Source organism: Natator depressus, chromosome 10, assembly GCF_965152275.1.
Source record: "Natator depressus isolate rNatDep1 chromosome 10, rNatDep2.hap1, whole genome shotgun sequence".
NCBI classification, from domain to species: Eukaryota; Metazoa; Chordata; order Testudines; family Cheloniidae; genus Natator; species Natator depressus.
The window spans coordinates 28,650,563-28,670,321 of NC_134243.1; the positions used below are offsets into that span (position 1 = coordinate 28,650,563).

Genomic DNA, 19,759 nt, shown 5'->3' on the forward strand with positions numbered 1-19,759 from the left:
ATCACTCCATTTTGGGATTCTTAAAAGAAAAGACAGTTTGGGGGAAAATATGGACAGACAGATGTGAACCCTGGCTGACTGAAAGACAAGAGAAGGGGGAGAAGCAGACTTATCCATCAAGGCTGCCACCCCCACCATCTCCTGAGATCCCGAGACCCAACATGACACCACTGTGTATTCTTCATACTAATCCTGATCCACAACACAACACATACTAATCCACAACAATTCCATTGTGGGGTCGCTAGTCTCCACTATTCTTCCTGGTTCCACTGCTCCTGCCTTATATGTGGGGGGAAAGAGGGCTGGAAAAAGGGGTGTTTGTCTCCCCAGTTTTCCAGATGTTAGGAGCCCCAGTCTCCCTTCCCCTGCTTCTGTAGGGGATGCCTTCCCCATAACCCACTTCTAACCCTATCAGAGAACTGTATCCCCTCTGTAATGAGTATCTGCACAGGACACCAGCTACACCTGTTACTACATTGTGACATCTTGACATAACCTCTTTACCTACTCTATGGGTTCCCTAAGCTACTGTGGGGAAGAAGAAAAATCCCACCCCACCTAGGTCACCACACTGCAAAAAATACAAGGCTGTAAAACTCTGTAGGGCGAGAATATATTTGCATATAAGGTGCATTTACAAATCCCGACACTACATGCTTAAGTTTTCCTTGATACTAAGGGGCTTCTTTTGAACCCTTCTCACTTCAGCAACCACATCTGAGTCAGTCAGTTCAAGGGGTCTAGGAAAAGGAACCTCTTAAGGTTTTTCTGTGGGAAGCTGTGGAGGAAACTGTCGCAGGTGCCTAAAGATTTTTCACTTCTGAGAATAGCAGGGTTAGACTCAGTTTCAAGCATCAGAGGGTTTTTGTTTTTGTTTTTTTTAAACTGATTTCTGAGTCAATAAGACTGACAGAGAGAAGTATCTCTGACCCATTCTGGGCATGTCACCCAATGTCCTAGATTTTAATTAGAGGTGAGCCAGTCAGTTTGGCTACTGTGTAACACTATAGAAAATGTGGACACTTGACTACATGCTGTGATTACATCCCACCTGTCCCTGAATTGTTTCCACTGGCAAAACAATTACATTAATGGGTGACTTCCCATACAACTGAATCTCTGTATATTTTTCTAACTTTCTACCAGCACAGTTTTTAGACACAGTCACTATGTAACAATGTGAAGCACGGAAAGGCAAAATATTGACCCCATCATGGGCATAGGGGCTGGCTTAGTGGCCTAAGCATCAGGTTTGTCCTAACTCGACTCTATAGATTTAAATCTCAGCAGGGTGGACTCAGTTCTTTAACCTCTGAAACAGATATTAGTTACAAACTCAAATAGTTAGAAGTAGAATTTGTTGCACTCTTTGTTTGAATATATTAATTCATAAATTTAGCTGTGATGCTGTTCACAAATCATTCAAGAATCACCCTGATTTCTTTCAATATGTTAGCTATTCCAAATATTCTATAGCTGATGCTAAAAATCTGGGTGTACTGTTTACCGTGGTATTTGTTGTTTATTATTCATTATTCATACTGTATGATCTGATGGCTGAAATTTTTAAAACTGGAGAACACCACATGATAAATAGCCATCAATGAATAATGAACAACACAGTCCTTAATACAAATTTTCAGACGATCGATACTTGCTGAAACTAAAGAAATGTTGAAGATTGCAAACATTTTCATGCATAAACTGGTGGCCATCCAAATATGCATGAATGATGAATAACAGCATAGGAAACTCACCACACCTATTCATGAAACATTTGTGACTGTCCAATCATACTTTTCACAGAGATCTGGTTAGCAGTGTCCTGCACTATCCAGTCACATACTATACTTACCAATACAAACATCACAGATCAAAAGAGTATATGATTGTTTGGTTTATTTAGCTCTTTGGATTGGCTCCCTCCCCACACCTTCCATGCAGCATTTCCATTAAGGGTATGTCTACAGTGCAATTAAAAACCAGTGGGGCTCAAGCTAAGGGGCTGTTTAATTGCAGTGTAGACATTTGAGCTTGGACTGGAGCCTGGGATTTAGGATCGTGAGGTGAGAAGTTCCAGATCTCGGGCTGCAACCTGAGACCAATGTCTACACAGTAAATAAACAGCCTCTTAGCCTGAGCCCCATGAGCCTGAGTCAGCTGGCACAGGCCACTTGCAGGTGTCCAATTGCAGTATAGACATAGCCTATGCAATGACACTCAATAGGTGGCCCGCAGGCCAAATGTAGCCCACCAAGACTTCCTGTGTGGCCCAACAGCCAGTGCTTAATTGTAATGAAAGAGGTGCCAGGACTCAGCCCCAGCACAAATTAAGCACTGTCTGGGTGGCCACAAAGCAGTGGGAACTAGCCAGGCACCCAGCTCTGAAGGCAGCACTGCTGCTGGCAGCAGTGGAAAAGTAAAGGTAGCAATACACCATACCTTAATTGTTCCCAGGCTTGCCGGCACTGAGCCTTGACACTTCTTTCATTACAAATTAACACTGCAGGTAATACTTATGTTGCAATCAAAGTCTTTGTTTACTGGCAGATGATTTTTTTTTTTCATTTTGTCAGCCTTCTGCGCAAATAGCCCACCCATTGACATAAAATTCTCAAATCAGCCAATGGGTAGATCTAATTGAGTATCATGAGGCTGGAAGGCTGTTGCTCTCTTTTCCAGCCTTTTATGAGCTGCTCATCTGGTCTGATTAAACCAGGTCAGCAAGGACACCCAGCTACTTCCCATTCAACTTCAGATGGCTGAGGGAGGAACTCCTGCCAACACATTCTTCAAAGAGTTTCAGGGCTAATAAGAACATAAGAATGGCCCTACTCGGTCATACCAAAGGTCCATTTAGCCCAGTATCCTGTCTTCCGACAGTGGCCAGTGTCAGGTGTCCCACAGAGAATGAAAAGGTAATCAGAAAGTGATCCATCCCCTGTCGCTCATTCCCAGCTTCTGGCAAACAGAGGCTACGGACACCATTCCTGCCCATCAGACTCTAAGTTTTGAGAATTTAATCCCTTAGAGTCAACAATAGATTATTTTAGTCCAGCTGCAGTGGCTCAAACATGCCTGTGTGCCAGCTTCATGGATGGCAGAGTGCCTCTATAGTAGGAAAATTAGGATGCATTAACTGGCAATACATTGTCCTACACACATGCACCAACCTTGCAAAATCCCATGCATAGAAGAAGAATATGATCATAGTCATCAATTGCTGCATGATCTAAACTTTCATCACACATAAGATCTTGATTACCATTTACACTAATGCTACATTCTGCTCGTAAAAAGGGGTCATGAAGTGTGTTAATGCACACTTTAAGGACCACTTATACTGGTAGAATTGTGGAAAGGGGCCTTAGTGTAAATGAGAATCAGCCTCACTAATGTTTCATAGTAAAGGGTGGGTTAGCATATTTTTGTCTGACCTGGTAAATGTTCTGGACAGCTTTGCAAGGCTGACATATTATGTGTGTAAGTGTTTATACCACATCACAGATGTGATGAACATTTGGATTTGCATGTGGGAAAGATGTCATTGGTTCACAAGTTACCTTTCCATTACTAAAAATGGAAAATGAACTAGCAGAAACTGAATATTCACTGATAGATTTCCTTCTGCCAGTCACAAGTTAAATACAAATGTCAACAATAGGATTCCAGCCTGTCTTCAATTTCATTTTCATCAGTGAAATGGTCAGCACAAACCACTGACTCAAAAGATAAATATTTAAAATAAAAAATAGGATTGTCAGTCCTGAAGAATGTGTACTTTGTAAAACCAATTAAATAAAATCCCCAGTACAGATTTTACAGCTATGATATACCAGTAGCATTTCTTGTACACTTCTGTATTAAATCAAATCCTTATAGGAATTTGCTCATAACTGATTTTTGAGAGATGTAAGCAATGCACAATAGGATAAGCACAAAATTTCATCTTTCTTCATGAACGGAGTAGTATGAAAAGCAATTACTTGAGGTTAGACAATGACAGAACAATAATCTTAACACTTTCAGAAGAATAGTGATAACCTCATTGTCCTTGAAAGAAATAAAAGATCTGTAGTGTGGGTGTATTGTACTTTATGTGGGTACAGTATTGTACCATGCCTTCATACATACATATATAAGTAATTAATTGTAGAGCATGTATGTTTGCATGCATACTGATGTTTAAAGAATAGGCATGTGTACTAGTGTTTGTATTGTATATAGAAAATTATATAATTCTCTTTCCTTCAGTGCCAGATTCCAAACCTCCAATTAACTTTGGTGGAAGTTACACACAAATTAACTTTGTAGGCCACTATGTTTGTGTGTGTGTACACATGCATACACACACAACTCTCTACAAGTGTGTATTGACTGCATCATTTACAAGTGTATTGAACAGAATCAACATGGGTAAAATGTATCAAGAAACGATTTTATTCCTCACATCTACACACCTGAAATGCTCTACATGGAAATCTCACCAAGTATGAGACTCACCTTGGTAATGATGAGAGCTGTGTAAAGTATCATTATGCAATCGAAACTGTTTGCAAATCTCCACCTGTCACATCCACAGAGCTTGTGTCAAAGGGCTCAATCCTGTGCTGAGCACTCTAGCTCTGCCCAACAAAGTATGGGAATATGTGTTTAACGTTAAGCATGTGAATAGTTCAACTGAGTTCAATTAAGCACGAGTGCTTAATTCCACTGGACTCAAGTGAGCTATGTGTGTCTTTAAAGTTAAACACATGCTGTAGTGCTCATTACCTTGTAACAACAAATCCAAAATGTCCAGGAACCTGCAAAAATTTACAGGTCCATGAAAACTTTGTCAAAATAGGTTATGTTATTTTCTTCCATTATGAAAATAATAAAAAATTCTGTTTGGGGATTAACCTGTATGTCTGGTCTACTACTCATGTAAGGTATAACTTAGGACAGTGCTTCTCTCCTCTATCCTCAGAAACTCTTCAGTCTTCACTTTTTCTCCTCCATCACAAAAGGAACTTGTGGGTAAGTATCTTATCTATGAATAAGGCCTGGTCTACACTACAGAGTTACATTGACGTAAGGCAGCTAACATCGACCTAACTCCATAAGCGTCTACACTAAAATATTTTTCCCACAAATGTTACTCACCCACTACCCCAACTTAATAACTCCATCTCCACTGAAGTTAGGGTGATGCAGTTTCAGTGTAGATGCTGCGTTAGTTATGTTGACTTTAGTGGCTCCAGGAGGTGTTCCATGATGCCCCACCATGACCACTTCGGTCACCATTTTTAACTCTGCTGCCCTGTGGCCAGCTATACAGGTAAAAACCCCTCCACTTTTAAAGCACGCCAAATTTTTGAAATTCCATATACTGTTTGCTTGGCGTGGAGAGCTCACCTAATAACTCTTGAGCATGCCTAGCAACTGGCCATGCCGGCTGCACACTGCAGACACACTCCTGCCTGGAGTACACAGGAGGTGGTGGATCTCCTGGGTCTGCGGGAGAAGAAGCTGTTGAAGCACAGCTCTGATCCAGCTGAAGAAATGTCGATATCTATGAGCAGATCACTCATGACATGGTGGAGAAGGGCTACAAGATGGACATGCAGCAGTGCCGCCTGAAAGTCAAGGAGTTGTGGCAGGCATACCAGAAGGAGTATGCCTGCCTTTTCGAAAGAGCTATGTGCCAGGCTCGGCGGAGACCCCATGACCACCGCTAAGAGTCCTGTGGATATTTTGGGGGAGCTGGAGCCATAGGCTCCTGCAGTGAACAGAGAGGAGGAGGTGTTGGACAAGGAAGAGGAGGAGTATGCGGGACAGGTGATCAAGGAATTCAGTAGTGCAGCGATCCAGGACCTGTTCTTGGCTACTCCAGAGCAGTTGAGCCAGTCCCTACAGTCCAACACAGGCAAGCCTGATACAGGGGAAGGAAGAAACCTCTGGTAAATATGCAATTTCCTTTGACATGGGAGGGACTCATCTCTTCATTTACTCTTCTATAATCATTCAATCTTTTTAATTGGGAGGAGGTAGTGAAATAACCAAGAGATGTGGAGTCACTATCTGTTTCTCATTCCACTGTACAGCTAGGCAAAGGGGACACTGTGAAACAGTTTATGTGCACCAGGATGGCCCGTAAATCCTCCATAGAGATCTCGAGGAAAGTTTCCTGAAGGTAGTCTGCAATCCTCTGCCAAAAATTTCTGGGAAAGGCTACCTTATTTCTTCTGCTGTGGTACGACACTTTCCCACACCACTGAGCAATTACTTCAGCAGGCACTATTACAGCACACAAACTTGTAGCATACGGACCTGGTCAGCAGCAAGACGGTGGAAGAGCTGTTCCCTTTCAGCCTCAGTTACCCTCAGGAGTGATATCAGCTAAAATCACCATTGCCTGTGGAAAATGGTGCCAGTATTCAGTTCAAGGGCCCTATCCACATATACTCATGCCTATGAGCTACCCCCCGCTTATTGACCCAACTCTCTCCCTCCCCAGGCCTTACTCACCATGGCTGGGACTGCTGCCATGCTGTATGAATTCCAAGGAGAAATGAGCATATAGTGCTTGTAACTTGTGTGGATCAAGGAGAGTGAGTTCAGTAGACCAAGCTGCCATTTATCTTGTGAATACACTCACAACAGTACCTCTGTGCAATGTATCTTTTGCCTCTGGAAATGTGGCCTTCAAGGTCTCTCCATCCATACCGATGGAGCGGCTCACCCATATAAGGAGAAGAAGGAACAGGGCGTGGGACGACATGTTCCAAGAGGTCCTGCGAGCCTCTGGTGCTTTGGATACCGAGCACAGGGCTTGGAGGATCACTGCCACAGACAGAATGGGCATGGATAGAGCAGTGAGGAGAAAAAGCACGGACTAAGGAGAGAGCCGTGCAGCAGGACATGCTAGTGCTTCTCAAGAGGCAAGCAGTCATGCTGGAAACTCTTGTTGACCTTTAGGTTCAACAGGCCTGTGCTCGCCACCCTCAGCAGCCCATAGAGAACTGCATTCCTCCACCAGCTTATGCACATCCCCACATATTACACGTGGTGTCCAGGCCTGGAGCACTACCCCTACTACTCCATCCCACAGACAATCACAGCTGCACATACACTGACCCGAGCGAGACACGGCTAGTGTATGTGTTTGTGAAATGAAAATGACTGTGTGTGTGTGTGTGAGTGTGAGACTTCCTTCACCATTCATAGAAAAGTCTCAAGTAGCATAATGCACGTTGCACTTTTCCTCCAATTTTGCTCATTCTTTTCAGTGATGGCTCCATTTTTTTGCCTCCTCTTTTTCTGTCTCATAGAGTGTGTATGTGTGTGTGTATATGTATATATGAAAACTAGCTCCACAAAATGGACAGAACAGTAACCTGAAAAATCTGTGCAAACAAGGCTAAAGGAACCATCTACCTTTCATGGACTCCAGTACATCTATTGTGTGACTAATGCTATTCCCATCATAACCTAAACAACATAACTAAGTACACATCTTTATATTTATTACCATGGTGTGCGCAGTGTGTGCCCATGAGTTTCGCATAAACATGCCCCACACTAGCAGAAATTTTCATAACATCCCATTTTCTACAACTGACAGCACTTGATATATACTTTCCACAGAAGGTGAAACAACTGCCCTCAGTGCATCAGTTATCGAAATCATACGCCCTGGTTAGCACCTGTAGGATTTAAAGTCATTCCAGAATCTTTCAATACTTGAGAGAGATATTTGTGTATAAAAAAAATCAAACACTTCGGTCCTCAGAGCCTTCACTGATCAGATGAGCCCATTTGTAATCCATTTGCAAACCCTACCAGTGTATAGATAAAACATGTCCTAATTACATGATAAACCATGATAGAATAGCTCTCAGATTGTTCCGGTCTACTTAGTACATGACATCCATAATTAACAAGTGGTTAATTGCATGTGTACCTGAAAGCAGTTATGATCTCTCAGGCTATAAGGCTGTTTATTCTCACTTACAAATTTGACATGACTTGCCTTGCCTTTTTTTTTAAGGAGGAAAAGAATCTTGCAACAAAAGTTAATAAAACATGTATTATTTAACCAAGAAAAAGGAACAGTACTGAAAGTAAATAGGTACTTAAAGCCACATCTCTGTGCAGTGTATACAGAGTGGAGCTCAATTCAGTGAACTGACAAATAAAACTAATTTTGCCAACTAGATAAAAATAACATATCTCTTTCTAGTTTTGTAGGCATATAAAACAGGAGAAACCTGTAGCATGGATAATTTTGTTGTGTCAACATTCTATCATTTGTTATTTCTTTAATTAGGCTCATTTCTTCATGCACTGCACAGAGATTTTAGTTTAATTATCCTTATAGTTTTGAAATGTTTACTTTTTGCTATCTATTTATGTCTCTATTTGTATCTGGTCACCTTAAAACATTGTAATCGGGTAATTAGCAAGGGTCTCCGCTCCTATCTCTGCTTTCTCCTACTGTTACTTTTGAAAATTTAATGTCTTTATCTTAAATTTTGTGGAAACTAACTCAAGAACTAAATGTGATATTCTGTTCAAAAGGTAACTCCAATCTGGAGGGAGGAAATTCCATAACTGTGGGCTGAATGCTCTGTCTCCCACACTGTCATGACTGACAGTCCCACTGTACTACGAGAATGAAGCCATCATGGAAGGTCCCCATTACCTGAGAAACTGCCTCATATGCTGAGTGATCTGGGTCAATCCCAGGGACAATTTAGGAGATATGGACTGAAAGTTTAAACTTGATTCAGTGGTAAGGAATGATGTAGTGAGCAGAACACTGGGGTTATTTTTGTTGCTTATTACAAAAGAACGCTGCTGCATTCTGGATCTATTAAAAATTTTTCACTCTTAGGTATGGTGCATTGCACAAGTCAAGCATGGAGATCATGGATACGTGGACCATTAGTATAGTCTCCTAACCACCTGTGGTTGGAGGAGGGTTATTTTTAGTAGTTGTACCTATTTAGCTGTCTATTAGCAAAAGCGCCCTGAGGATGTAGAGCTTCTTGATAGCTAGAGGGGAAATGCCTGCAATGGAAGGTGATACTTTGTGGTGGTAAGATCTTTAAAGTTCTTTTTCCCTCTTCCCACCATATTTTCTGTGTTTGGCTCTAGCCAACAGATCTTCATCTAGGCGCTGATCTCTCCCAAGCACTCGGATAGCAGTAAGACAGTGTTTTTAGCTGATGTAAAGGAGAAGTAGAGGTCAGTCAAATGGGTGTTGCTGGCACTTGAGTTCATGTTGTTTCATTATCTCCACCATGAGCTTCACATACTAGATGAATGCACAGAAACTCCACATGCAAGAGTGCTGGAGACAGAGAAGCTATGGACACATCCAATGAGTACAGTATTGCTAATATGAATTTTATCTTGTAAGTTTTGCTAAGAAATATGTTTTACAAAATGTGATACAAATTTTGTTAGGATTTAAATTAAGACAGGGATGCAAAATTACTTAGGTGCTTTTGAAAGTTTCACCCATGGGAGCCTAAGTCCCAGAGCCTTCAATGATACTTATGGCTTGTCTGTATGAACAGCTCATGCACTGCAAACTGGGGTGTAATTCTATTTGACACTGGCCTACCGCACACTAACTGTCTGCATGGATCCTGCTACCATGCACTAAAGGTTTTACAGAACACTTTGATCTATCCTGCTTTGAAATGGGAGTATATGAAAGCACGATATGGAACCTGTGCCTGTTAGCAGGGTCCACACAGACAGTTAATGTGTGACAGGCTAATATGAGGTGCATTTACATCCCAGCTTGTCACACACTAACTCTTTGTATAGACGAGCCCTTAGGTTTAAGAGCCTAAATCACTTCTGAAAATGGGACTTAGACTTCTAAGTCATTAAGGCACTGTTGAAAATGTTACCCCAAATCTATTGTTATTTTCCAAGATAAGTGTGAAAAGTTGAAGAAACAGCAAAAATGCTGAAAAGCAGATTAATTGTTTTTAAAATAAATTCTTTCTATTTTAAATAGCTAAGGTACTATTAACAACACAGGAAATTATGACATTTACTTTTGAAAACTGTATGACTTTTAACCTGACAGTGTGCCTTGTCCAGGTGATGCCAAAGTCTCTTACTCCTGCCTACAAAAATGTGAACCAAAGTGTAGCTTAATCCTATATCACTGACAATATATTTAACAATGTTCTACAATATGCTAGCTGACAAGTTTATACGTTGATGAATATTACCCTACGAAGAAAACACTATCAAACTGAATTACTGTGCTAACATGAGCAAATAAAATTTATTTAGAGAGGGAACCCTTAGTGGGATTATCTAATTAAAATTATTCAAACTTGCCTTGCAGTATAAATATTTTTGAAGAATGACACTGTGTAGTGCAGAATCTAGTCAGTGTGAATTTATTAGCTCTGAGCTTTAACCCTAGAACTGTCAGCCATGATTGGAAAAATAATGTTCAAGGTTTTGCAGTAAGAAGTGATTAAGTGCATTAACAAAGTGAGGACATCAGTTCCCAAGCTACCTAACATCAATTAAAGGAGGCCAAATTAAATCGATGTTCTAATTCCACAAAATTAATGGTAACTTTTTTTTAATAGATGTTACAACATTTCCCTGAGGTCCTGTAATAAATTCTTATCATAGCAACTCACATATAAATAAATGGCTACCTTTTGCCTGAAAATCCAAGGTTCAAAATCAGCCCTAGGAAACAGTTATATTTTGTTACTTAAAAACAAAAATTGAAGACAATATGGTACACAAGGATATTTTTATTTTGTTTTTGGAGAGATTCAGTAAAACCAAATACATAATTTAAAAAAAACAAACCCTACAACAGAACACCCAATCAACCAACCACAAAAAACACTAAACATCCAGCCTACTAAAGATACTCTTTTTTTAGCTTATTTCATTTTCAATAGAAAGCTCACCTAAACTTATGAGACTAAGAATCAATTAAAGGTACTAGCTATTACTTTTAGACCTGATTACAAACAAGAGTTTTCATTTTACAAAATTTCACAAACAACATATTTATCTGGAGAGATTTCATGAAATAAACCAGAGATTTCACAATTTTTAACATGACCTCCACTGCTCTATCGACCCTTTGATGCAACTCTAATTGAGGATGCCAGCACAGGTGGTAGAATTACAAAGTGCATATGGAATTAGTTTGTGTGAAGCCTGCCATCTAAGCTCTGCCAATGAAACAGATTTGGATGTATTAGTATGTGTGTGCATGTATTTGTTTCTTATTAGACGGTAAGTGTGTGTATGTGGCCTTCCTGCTTACTGTTTCCTGCTCCCTTTTCGTTTTCTGGTTTCTGCTCCCTGAGCTAAGTGTTTCAGTTCCTGTTCCCGTGTGTATGGACATAGCTTGGGATGTTTGCAGTTACTCATGGTGGGGTGCTACATACCTTCTATTTGGACTGTTATTATATTTTGTTCAGATTGTTGCTGACTAGTTCATGGTTATTACATATTTTGATTTACCACTTACCCGCATGTCTTGCTTCAATTTCCTTGTTTTGGGATTGTTCTGGGGTGCATCAGAGTGTAACATCCCCACAAGTAAAAAGACTTAGGTGTGGCCCCAAGTCAAGAAAATTAAACCTGTAACCAGATTTAAAAGTAACGGCTAGTACCTTTAAATGGTTCTTAGTCTCATAAGTTTAGGTGAGCTTTCTACTGAAGATTAAATAAAAGAGAATATCTTTAGTGGACTGGTTGGTTGGTGTTTGTTTTTTTGATGGATTGTTGTTGTGGTTGGTTGGTTGGTTGGTTGTTCTGTTGTTGACTTGTTTTTTTGTGTGTGTTTGTTTGTTCCCCAAGCTCTCTCAAAACAAAAAATTCAGCTACCATGGATGACTTTTTGAAGCATCTTCCCTAGTGGGCTACTATGCTCTATGCTATCTGGCCAGCTAATAGTTCAGTTGCCTAAAATATACAAGTACTTGTCATTCCTTTTGCTGATACAGACTAACATGGCTACCACTCTGAAACTTAAAATATATTGTAATATTTCTTTTTTTTTTAATTTTATTATTATGATATTAGTTTGCATAGCAATTTTCATCCTGAAGAATCCTTAAGACATTTACATATATGTTCGCATAGGAACTACTTTACCCACCACTTATATGTCACTGACTCATCTTGAGGAGTGGGAGATGTGATTGGACTGTTGTGAAATAGACAGTCCCACAAGGAATGGGGAGTGCAGGCTTGTGAATGCATGGATGGGGCCCATCTCCTTTAGAGGCTCTTTACTTCCCACTGGCCAACCAGATGGAGAAGAGAACTGACTGGCCCCTCACTCTCTGCTCATTAATTTTAAACCCTTGCCCAGTCTTCTGGAGTCTTTTAACTGTCTCACCCCCTCTACTTGTGGTACAGGGACTATATTTTTAAGGATGCTGTAGGTCTGACTTATTGCCTGTTTTTGGGGTCAGGAAGGAATTTTTCCCATTTGGATCACATTGGCAGGGGTCTGGAGGATTTTTTTTCCTTCCTCATAGCATTGTGGATGCACAGTTAAGGTAAGTAGGCATAGGACTTAGACATTAATATTAATAATGTCTTGAATTGTTGGGTTAATTACAAACAAAGATCAACATAGCATCTAATGAAATGTATGGGGGAAATTAGGTAATCTGATCCAAAAGATAGTACCTCCAACATCCGAATGCCCCCTGACATCATGCTGAGCTGACTTAGAAGGAATGAGTGCCCCTTCCTGAGTCACCAACACTGTCTCCCACAACACTTACGTTACAGTTTTTATTTGGAGGCTTCCCAACCAACTCCCTTCCAGGTGTGGTGAGTGAGGGCTGATGACTAGGTCGCAGCCTGAAGTGATACACCCAGAGGAGCTATCATCTCCCCAATCACAAAGTAAACAAAACCTTGCAAGCCGCCATAATTGTGAAAATTATTATGCCGCCATAATTGTGAATATCTAGATATTCTGCTAATTTTAACAAGAAATATTACTCATCTTTATGTAAAATACCTGGTTAGAATAAATGCCTATTGGTAAAATAATTTTTCTTCTTCTCAGTGTATACACTGTCAAGCTAAACATCTTATAACACATGCCATCAATGTTTTCATCACTACTTTCAGGCATGGAACTGAAACCAACTGACAGAACAGAGCTTCTGGAGCATCTTAGATGGTACACAAAAGCCTTGTCCTCACTAGGATATTTTTCTTAAAATTTTACCCATCTTTGCAGCATTGGTTCACTCCACTGACAATCGAAACAGTGGGAATATTTGTGAAGACAAAGAATTGGTGGCCGCTGGCTTTTAACGACCTCATTGTCTAGGCCTGAACTTAGCATGGTTAGATGAGAAAATGCTGACAGTGCTGGTGGTTTCCGACAGTCCGCCTACACTGCTACTTTCATGATTCTAACATCAATGGATCTGAACTGGTAGAAGAAAGGGTGGGAAATTTTAGGGAAGAAGTCCTGGGAGAAGATCTTCAAAACCTGTTTTGGGAGTTAGGAGCACAAATCCTGTTGATTTCCACTGGGACTTCTGCTGCTTAAACCTTGGGTGTTTGAAAAATCTCCCTCTGATATAGACACCGAAAGGAAAAAAATCCTTAATCCTGGTCTACTCAACGTTTTGTATTAGTATAACTATTCCAGTTAGGGTGGGGTTTTTTTGCTTGTTTTTTTCATTTTTTTTACCAGTTTAGGTATACCTGTGCAACTGTAACCCACACACCTTCTGGGTGTGATGTTCTGTCCCATCTAGTGGCACCAAGACCACTTAGAGAAAGAGATTAATAAGTCTGCTCTATAGCCTTAGCTAACAGCCATATAGTTTTTACCTCATGCAGTAGAGGCTCATGCACTAAGCTCCAGAGGCCCCAGGTTCGATCCTGCCCACTGACGACCAGGGTCTGTTGGCGTTACACAAGCCCTAGTGTAGACACACTTATACTGGTATAAAGGTACCTTATATTGGTGTATCTTATTTGGATAATAAGCTATACACGTATAAAGCACCTTTTCACAGGTATAACTGAGTCCACATTAGACCGTCGTATTAGTTTAATTATATTGGCATAGTTAAAGAGATACAACTTTTGTACGTAGGCAAGTCCTTAGTATATAATGATATTAACAACTGTGAAAGAAATGCTAATAATGCAATTGGAAATGGCACAGTAGCGTATTAAATGTCATTTCATTAGATGATGCATAGTAATGCAGATCACTTTTTTCTGTGAAGTACCACAGTGGAGGGGTAATCCATTTCAGCAATCTCCATGTAAATCAGAGATATATAAGACCGATATTCATGGAAGATTCTAATTTCTTGTAGAGGACTGAATAATTTACAGCAACAGACTGATTAAGCCAAATATATCTACATTCTATACCCTACTATTTCTCTGGAAATTTTATACAAACCTTAATGGCAAGACAATAAAGATAAATCAAATATAAAAATCTCACATAAATATGAATCATCAGAGTCCCTCACTGGTAGTAACTTAATAATATCTGTGATGAATCTTTGAGCTTAAATACAAAACCAAAATGGAAATATGCCTGAATCCATCACACACAAATACCTTCAGAGGTAAATTAAAACAGACTATCTAGAGTGAATATCCATTATGTTTGCAGGACTGAGTTACACCAGTGACACATTTATATCAAATCTATCAATCTTTTATTTTCAGTGAATAGGAAACAATTTCTTCTGAACCATAGAATAAAAGAAGTTATTGGTAGAAATGATTTTCTTGGTCATCTAGGCTACCCTCCTGACAATACAAGTTTGCTCCCTATAACGTATTTGAAAAGAGCACATCTAGAGACAGAATTTACACTGTAAAACTAGAGATGGTCCAGACCAAATCCTCAGACCTTAATGTCACAAATCTTTGGGACATTCATGTATGAATCCAAACTTTTCAAATGGAAATTTAAGCCTACCTCTCTATGAAACAAACCACTTTGTATAACTGGCATTATCATCCAGTATCATTTGTATTATAATTACAAAGCCTCAACCACAAAACCTCTTCTACTTACAGGTTTCAGTAGGGAGTACCCAAGACCCAGGTCCATCAACATGTATGAACCTACCAGATGTACCTGGGTGGTGTTTCAAACGAGCCTACTTCTACAGGCTCCAGTGAGATATTTTGGGAGTTGTGTGAAGCCAGGCTCAACTGAACAGTTTGCATTGGTTTAACTTTAATAGTTTTGCTTTCAGTTTTTGGATTAATTTTAAGTTAAAGTAAAATTCAGGGGATGCTGACGCAGGTGAACTAACCTTTCCTCTTTCCTTTCTCCTTTCCTCTTTCTCCTGCCCACCCCACCAAATCACCTCACATATGGTGAAATGGATTTTCAGTAACTTCTATATTAGACTTGGTTGTCTGGATGGGAGCCAAAGGCTGGAATGCCTAAGGGGACTGTGTTTACCTTCTGGTTAACCAGTTGGCTTGGTGACTCTAATTATAGAATAAACCGCCAATGTTGGGGTTGTCTGCCCTGTTTCTTGCAGTCTGCCCTGAATGTGGCGTGCTCAGTGTGGTCCATCCCAGGCACCCAGTCACACTCTGACTCTGTTGGGCTCTGGGTCAGCTTCCACTGCCTTCCAGCATGCTGTCTCTGTGTCTCCCCATCAGCTTCCCACTGAGCTGACCACTTCCCCCATCCCTCTCTGCCAGAGGCACCTTTAAGGAGATCAGGGTCTTTTGATCTCTCTCTTCTCAGCCTTGGCCAAACAGCCCTATCACCACACTTGAGGCTGAGGATCCCTCTTCATGGCGATAAACCTGGCTTTCGTGTCTGAAGAGATGTTCTTTACCTGGGCCATTGTTTTATCATTCTCCTGGCTGGTTCCTTAACAATCCCACTTTCACAGCCTTGTTTGATTGGCCTATGTTCATTCAAATAAACGGGGAACCAGGGTAGTACATAATATTAATAAGAAATAATACAGACATTTCCCCAATTAATCACAATTAGCATTTATCATTACAATGCTTTTCTGAAATCACAAATCTGAACTATTTGCGAAGAACCTCTAAAAATCTCTCTGTATTATGATCCCCCAATCCTGGCCACTGTTTCTTTGCACTAGTAATGGAGCACAAATAACTTGTGTGAAGGTTTGTTCATGTTAATGAAAAAGGTTCTTCCTGGAGACTCTGTTCTTGGTGGCTGCATTAAATACTCGTGGAGAAACTTGTTCTCCTCTTCAGCACAGTGCTTCCCTAGCAATCTGCCAAATGGTAGGTCCACACAGTTGCCTAGCTATTCATCCGTCTCCTAAAGGTTGATGTTGTCCTTGTATAGATTTCTACGGTGGGACTTTCAAAAGTGCTATGGGTTGGCCTAAATCTGTGTCCACTGGAGTCAGTGGTAAAATTCCCAGTGACTTCAAAAGTAGCAGACTTAGGCCAACACCAGAAAATGATTGAATAGAAGTTCTGAAAATTCTTAGGGCTAGTCTACACTGACAATGCTAAAGCGCTGCCATGGCAGCACTTTAACGTGCCTTGTGTGGCTGTGGCTCAGCTCTGGGAGAGAGCGCTTCCAAAAAAACCACCACCACGAGAGGGGTGGCTCCCAGAGCTGGTGCACTGTCTACACTGGTGATTTACAGCGCTGAAACTTGCTACGCTCAGGAGTGTGTTTTTTTCACACCCCTGAGTGAGAAAGTTGCAGCACTGTAAATTGCCAGTGTAGACAAGCCCTTAGATATTAGATTAGAAATTAGACGAAAGTTTCTAACCATCAGAGGAGTGAAGTTTTGGAACAGCCTTCCAAGGGAAGCAGTGGGGGCAAAAGATCTAACCGGCTTTAAGATTAAACTCGATAAGTTTATGGAGGAGATGATATGATGGGATAACATGGTTTTGGTAATAAATATTCATGGTAAATAGGCCCAATGGCCTGTGATGGGATATTAGATGGAGTGGGATCTGAGTTACCCAGGAAAGAATTTTCTGTAGTATCTGGCTGATGAATCTTGCCCATATGCTCAGGGTTTAGCTGATCGCCATATTTGGGGTCAGGAAGGAATTTTCCTCCAGGGCAGATTGGAAGAGGCCCTGGAGGTTTTTCGGCTTCCTCTGTAGCATGGGGCACGGGTCACTTGCTGGAGGATTCTCTGCTCCTTGAAGTCTTTAAACCACGATTTGAGGACTTCAATAGCACAGACGAGGTGAGAGTTTTTTTGCAGGAGTGGTGGGTGAAATTCTGTGGCCTGCGTTGTGCAGGTCAGACTAGAAGATCATAATGGTCCCTTCTGACCTAAAAAAAAAATCTATGAAGATAGAAAATGCAAACCCTTAGAGGTTTAATGTGTGTGCATAATTTTTATGAAAGTTAATGGCAGTTGCACACATACATGAAGGGAAAAAGAGAACGCAAAGTAGGCTATAAGCTTCTTGGGCTTTAATTCCCCTTGTTTCATGTAACATATGCAGGGGGAGATTTTCAAAGGCACAGAGGCTCAATAGGTGCTAAACTCCCTCTGGCTTTCAGTTGGAATTGTGAACTTAACTTCCCTCTGTGCCTCTGGAAATATCATCTGCAGTGTGTTAGTATATCTCTGGACAAAAATCACAGTAACTGAAGAGTGACAGGTCTGGAGGAGGACTATGATTAACACTCACCAAATCAACATGTAAAAAGTGTTGGATGTTTACTTAAAAAATAATAGTTTTACAAATTTATTACATTAAAATGACAATGCTTGAACATTGTTGAAATATTTCAGTAACTATGCTTTTGTTTTACATTATTCAAGCATTTTTATACATTACCCCCTACCTGCTATTTTTGATTGCATTTTGACAAAGAAATCTAAATGGGAATACCTGGCAGATGATACTTCACAGCAGTTATCTTTTATTCATAGCCCAATAGAGGAATCCAGACTAGTACTAACTGCTTCTAATTGTTATTCTAAGGAAATATGTTGAATATCTGCTTTGAGTCAAGCTACGTTAAAGCTCTATTTTCCCCCCTTTTCCCCCATATTGCATTTTAATCACTTGCCATGATAGAGGTTTTTTGGTGTGTGTTTTTTGTGCATGTCTACTGTATGTTTCACTCATCAGCAAAGATGGCAATAAGGTTCCAAACTGCAGGTGCTCCACACAATCATCCACACGGCCATTACTGTGCTATGTTTCCTTTATCAAATAATTCAGGCTTGGACTTGTAAGTACAGTTACAGATTGCAATCTTCACCATCAGCCATGCATGTCCTAATGGAGCCCTTCAAACGTGTGTGTGTTGGAAACTCAGGGGAGCCAGAGCATATGCTATGAAGGAGAATGGGGGAGTGCAAGGAGATTGTCCAAGCAATTTTGACATTCATCAAGCTAAAGTGAACCTCTGCTCCATCTGAAGTTGCTTGCTATACATTGCAGACTAGTTCAGGAGGGGTTTTCCTGGCATAAAGGGTAGCACAGAAATAAGTACAAAGGGGTTGTGGGACAATTGTGTATTGAGGCTGGTGTATCATTGCTAATCTTTCACAAGCTATCCACTCTCAAACAACAGATCTGTCTTCTGCTCTATATGCCTTCTTGCATCTTTGGTCTTGTGGGTCCTAGTTTCTTGAATGCTTTACCACACCGATCTTGCAAGTTTTTAATTCAATCTACTCTTGAAAAATATTTGTTCCTGCATTTTTTTTCTTGTAACACGAGTGTAATTTGGTTTTTATGTCTCCTCTGATATCTTCACATCCTCCCTAAATGGCTTGTGAAATGATTCACTCTATGAAAGATATTATATCCAATAACAATTGCTTCCTCACTGTAAGTTTAGCATAGCTGGGCATACAAATTTCTTTTTGTTTGTTTGATGTTAATATTGATGTTATGCCCACTTGGTGCGGCACTTTGTCCCTCTCCAGTGGCGGGTCGGACACAGAGGTTGATAAGCCTGGTATGACCTTGGCTAACAGAGCTGAGTCTTTTAACTCAGACAGTAGAGGCTAATGCATTAAGATCCTGAGATTGATTTCTACTGCCAGTGACCCACCCAGGGGTGTTGGTGTTACAGGAGATAAGCCCTAACCTAACAAATTCAGTCTCAAGAGATCCACCTCTGAACTTTGAGTCTCTAAGTCAATGTACAGTCTGGCCATATGAGCTAACTCACTGCAAGACAACAGTAATCAACATACAGGCTATGTCTCCTAAAACATTGCCATTTTTCATAAGATTCTGTATTTCTCTGAATTTAGAAAACTGTTATATAATGTAGGCTTTGTATGGTTTACAGCTGCCACATTGCATCATCTCAGTCTGTCTCCCCCCCTTCGCCCCTTCCCCCCCGACCCCAGTGAAATCTTTGGATCACTTACCCATAGTGTAGATTCCTTTGTTTTTCTGGTAGTTGCCAGCATAAACCATCTACACCTCAAACTCTATGATGTTCTTTTTGTTTGTTTGTTTTTAGATTCCTTCCATGCTATAAAGAGGTGTTCAGCTGAGAGGCACTTAGTTTCACTTGATGATCCCCAGAAAGGCTAAAGCATAAACATTGCCTGAACTCCAAACAGAAAAAAAGAATGTATTGTTGTGCTTGGAGCATGATTTGAGAGCCTGCTAGAAAAGTAATTAAGTTTAATAAATTGAATGCAATGAGCTTCATTTGATAGCTGGTGTCTACACCAAGCTTCTAAGAAACTCCATCCACCTAAGCTGTCCAGCAAGATAAAAGAGTACCATATATTCT

The 19,759-nt window shown here is 40.4% G+C and overlaps 1 protein-coding gene across 13 annotated transcripts in view; it reads right to left on the minus strand.

Annotated features, from left to right (window-relative positions):
• Nucleotides 1-19,759, minus strand: part of RBFOX1 (RNA binding fox-1 homolog 1) — a 2,406,891-nt gene that overhangs the window by 1,675,041 nt on the left and 712,091 nt on the right. Inside the window, exon 1 of one of the 13 annotated variants that reach the window (XM_074965506.1) lies at nucleotides 19,386-19,442. The exons of the other annotated variants lie outside the window; for them this stretch is intronic. Coding sequence (XP_074821607.1) covers nucleotides 19,386-19,427 — 42 coding nt within the window. The 5' untranslated portion in view covers nucleotides 19,428-19,442. Of the gene's footprint in view, nucleotides 1-19,385; nucleotides 19,443-19,759 lie in introns of those variants that run through there. 13 annotated transcript variants of the gene reach the window in all.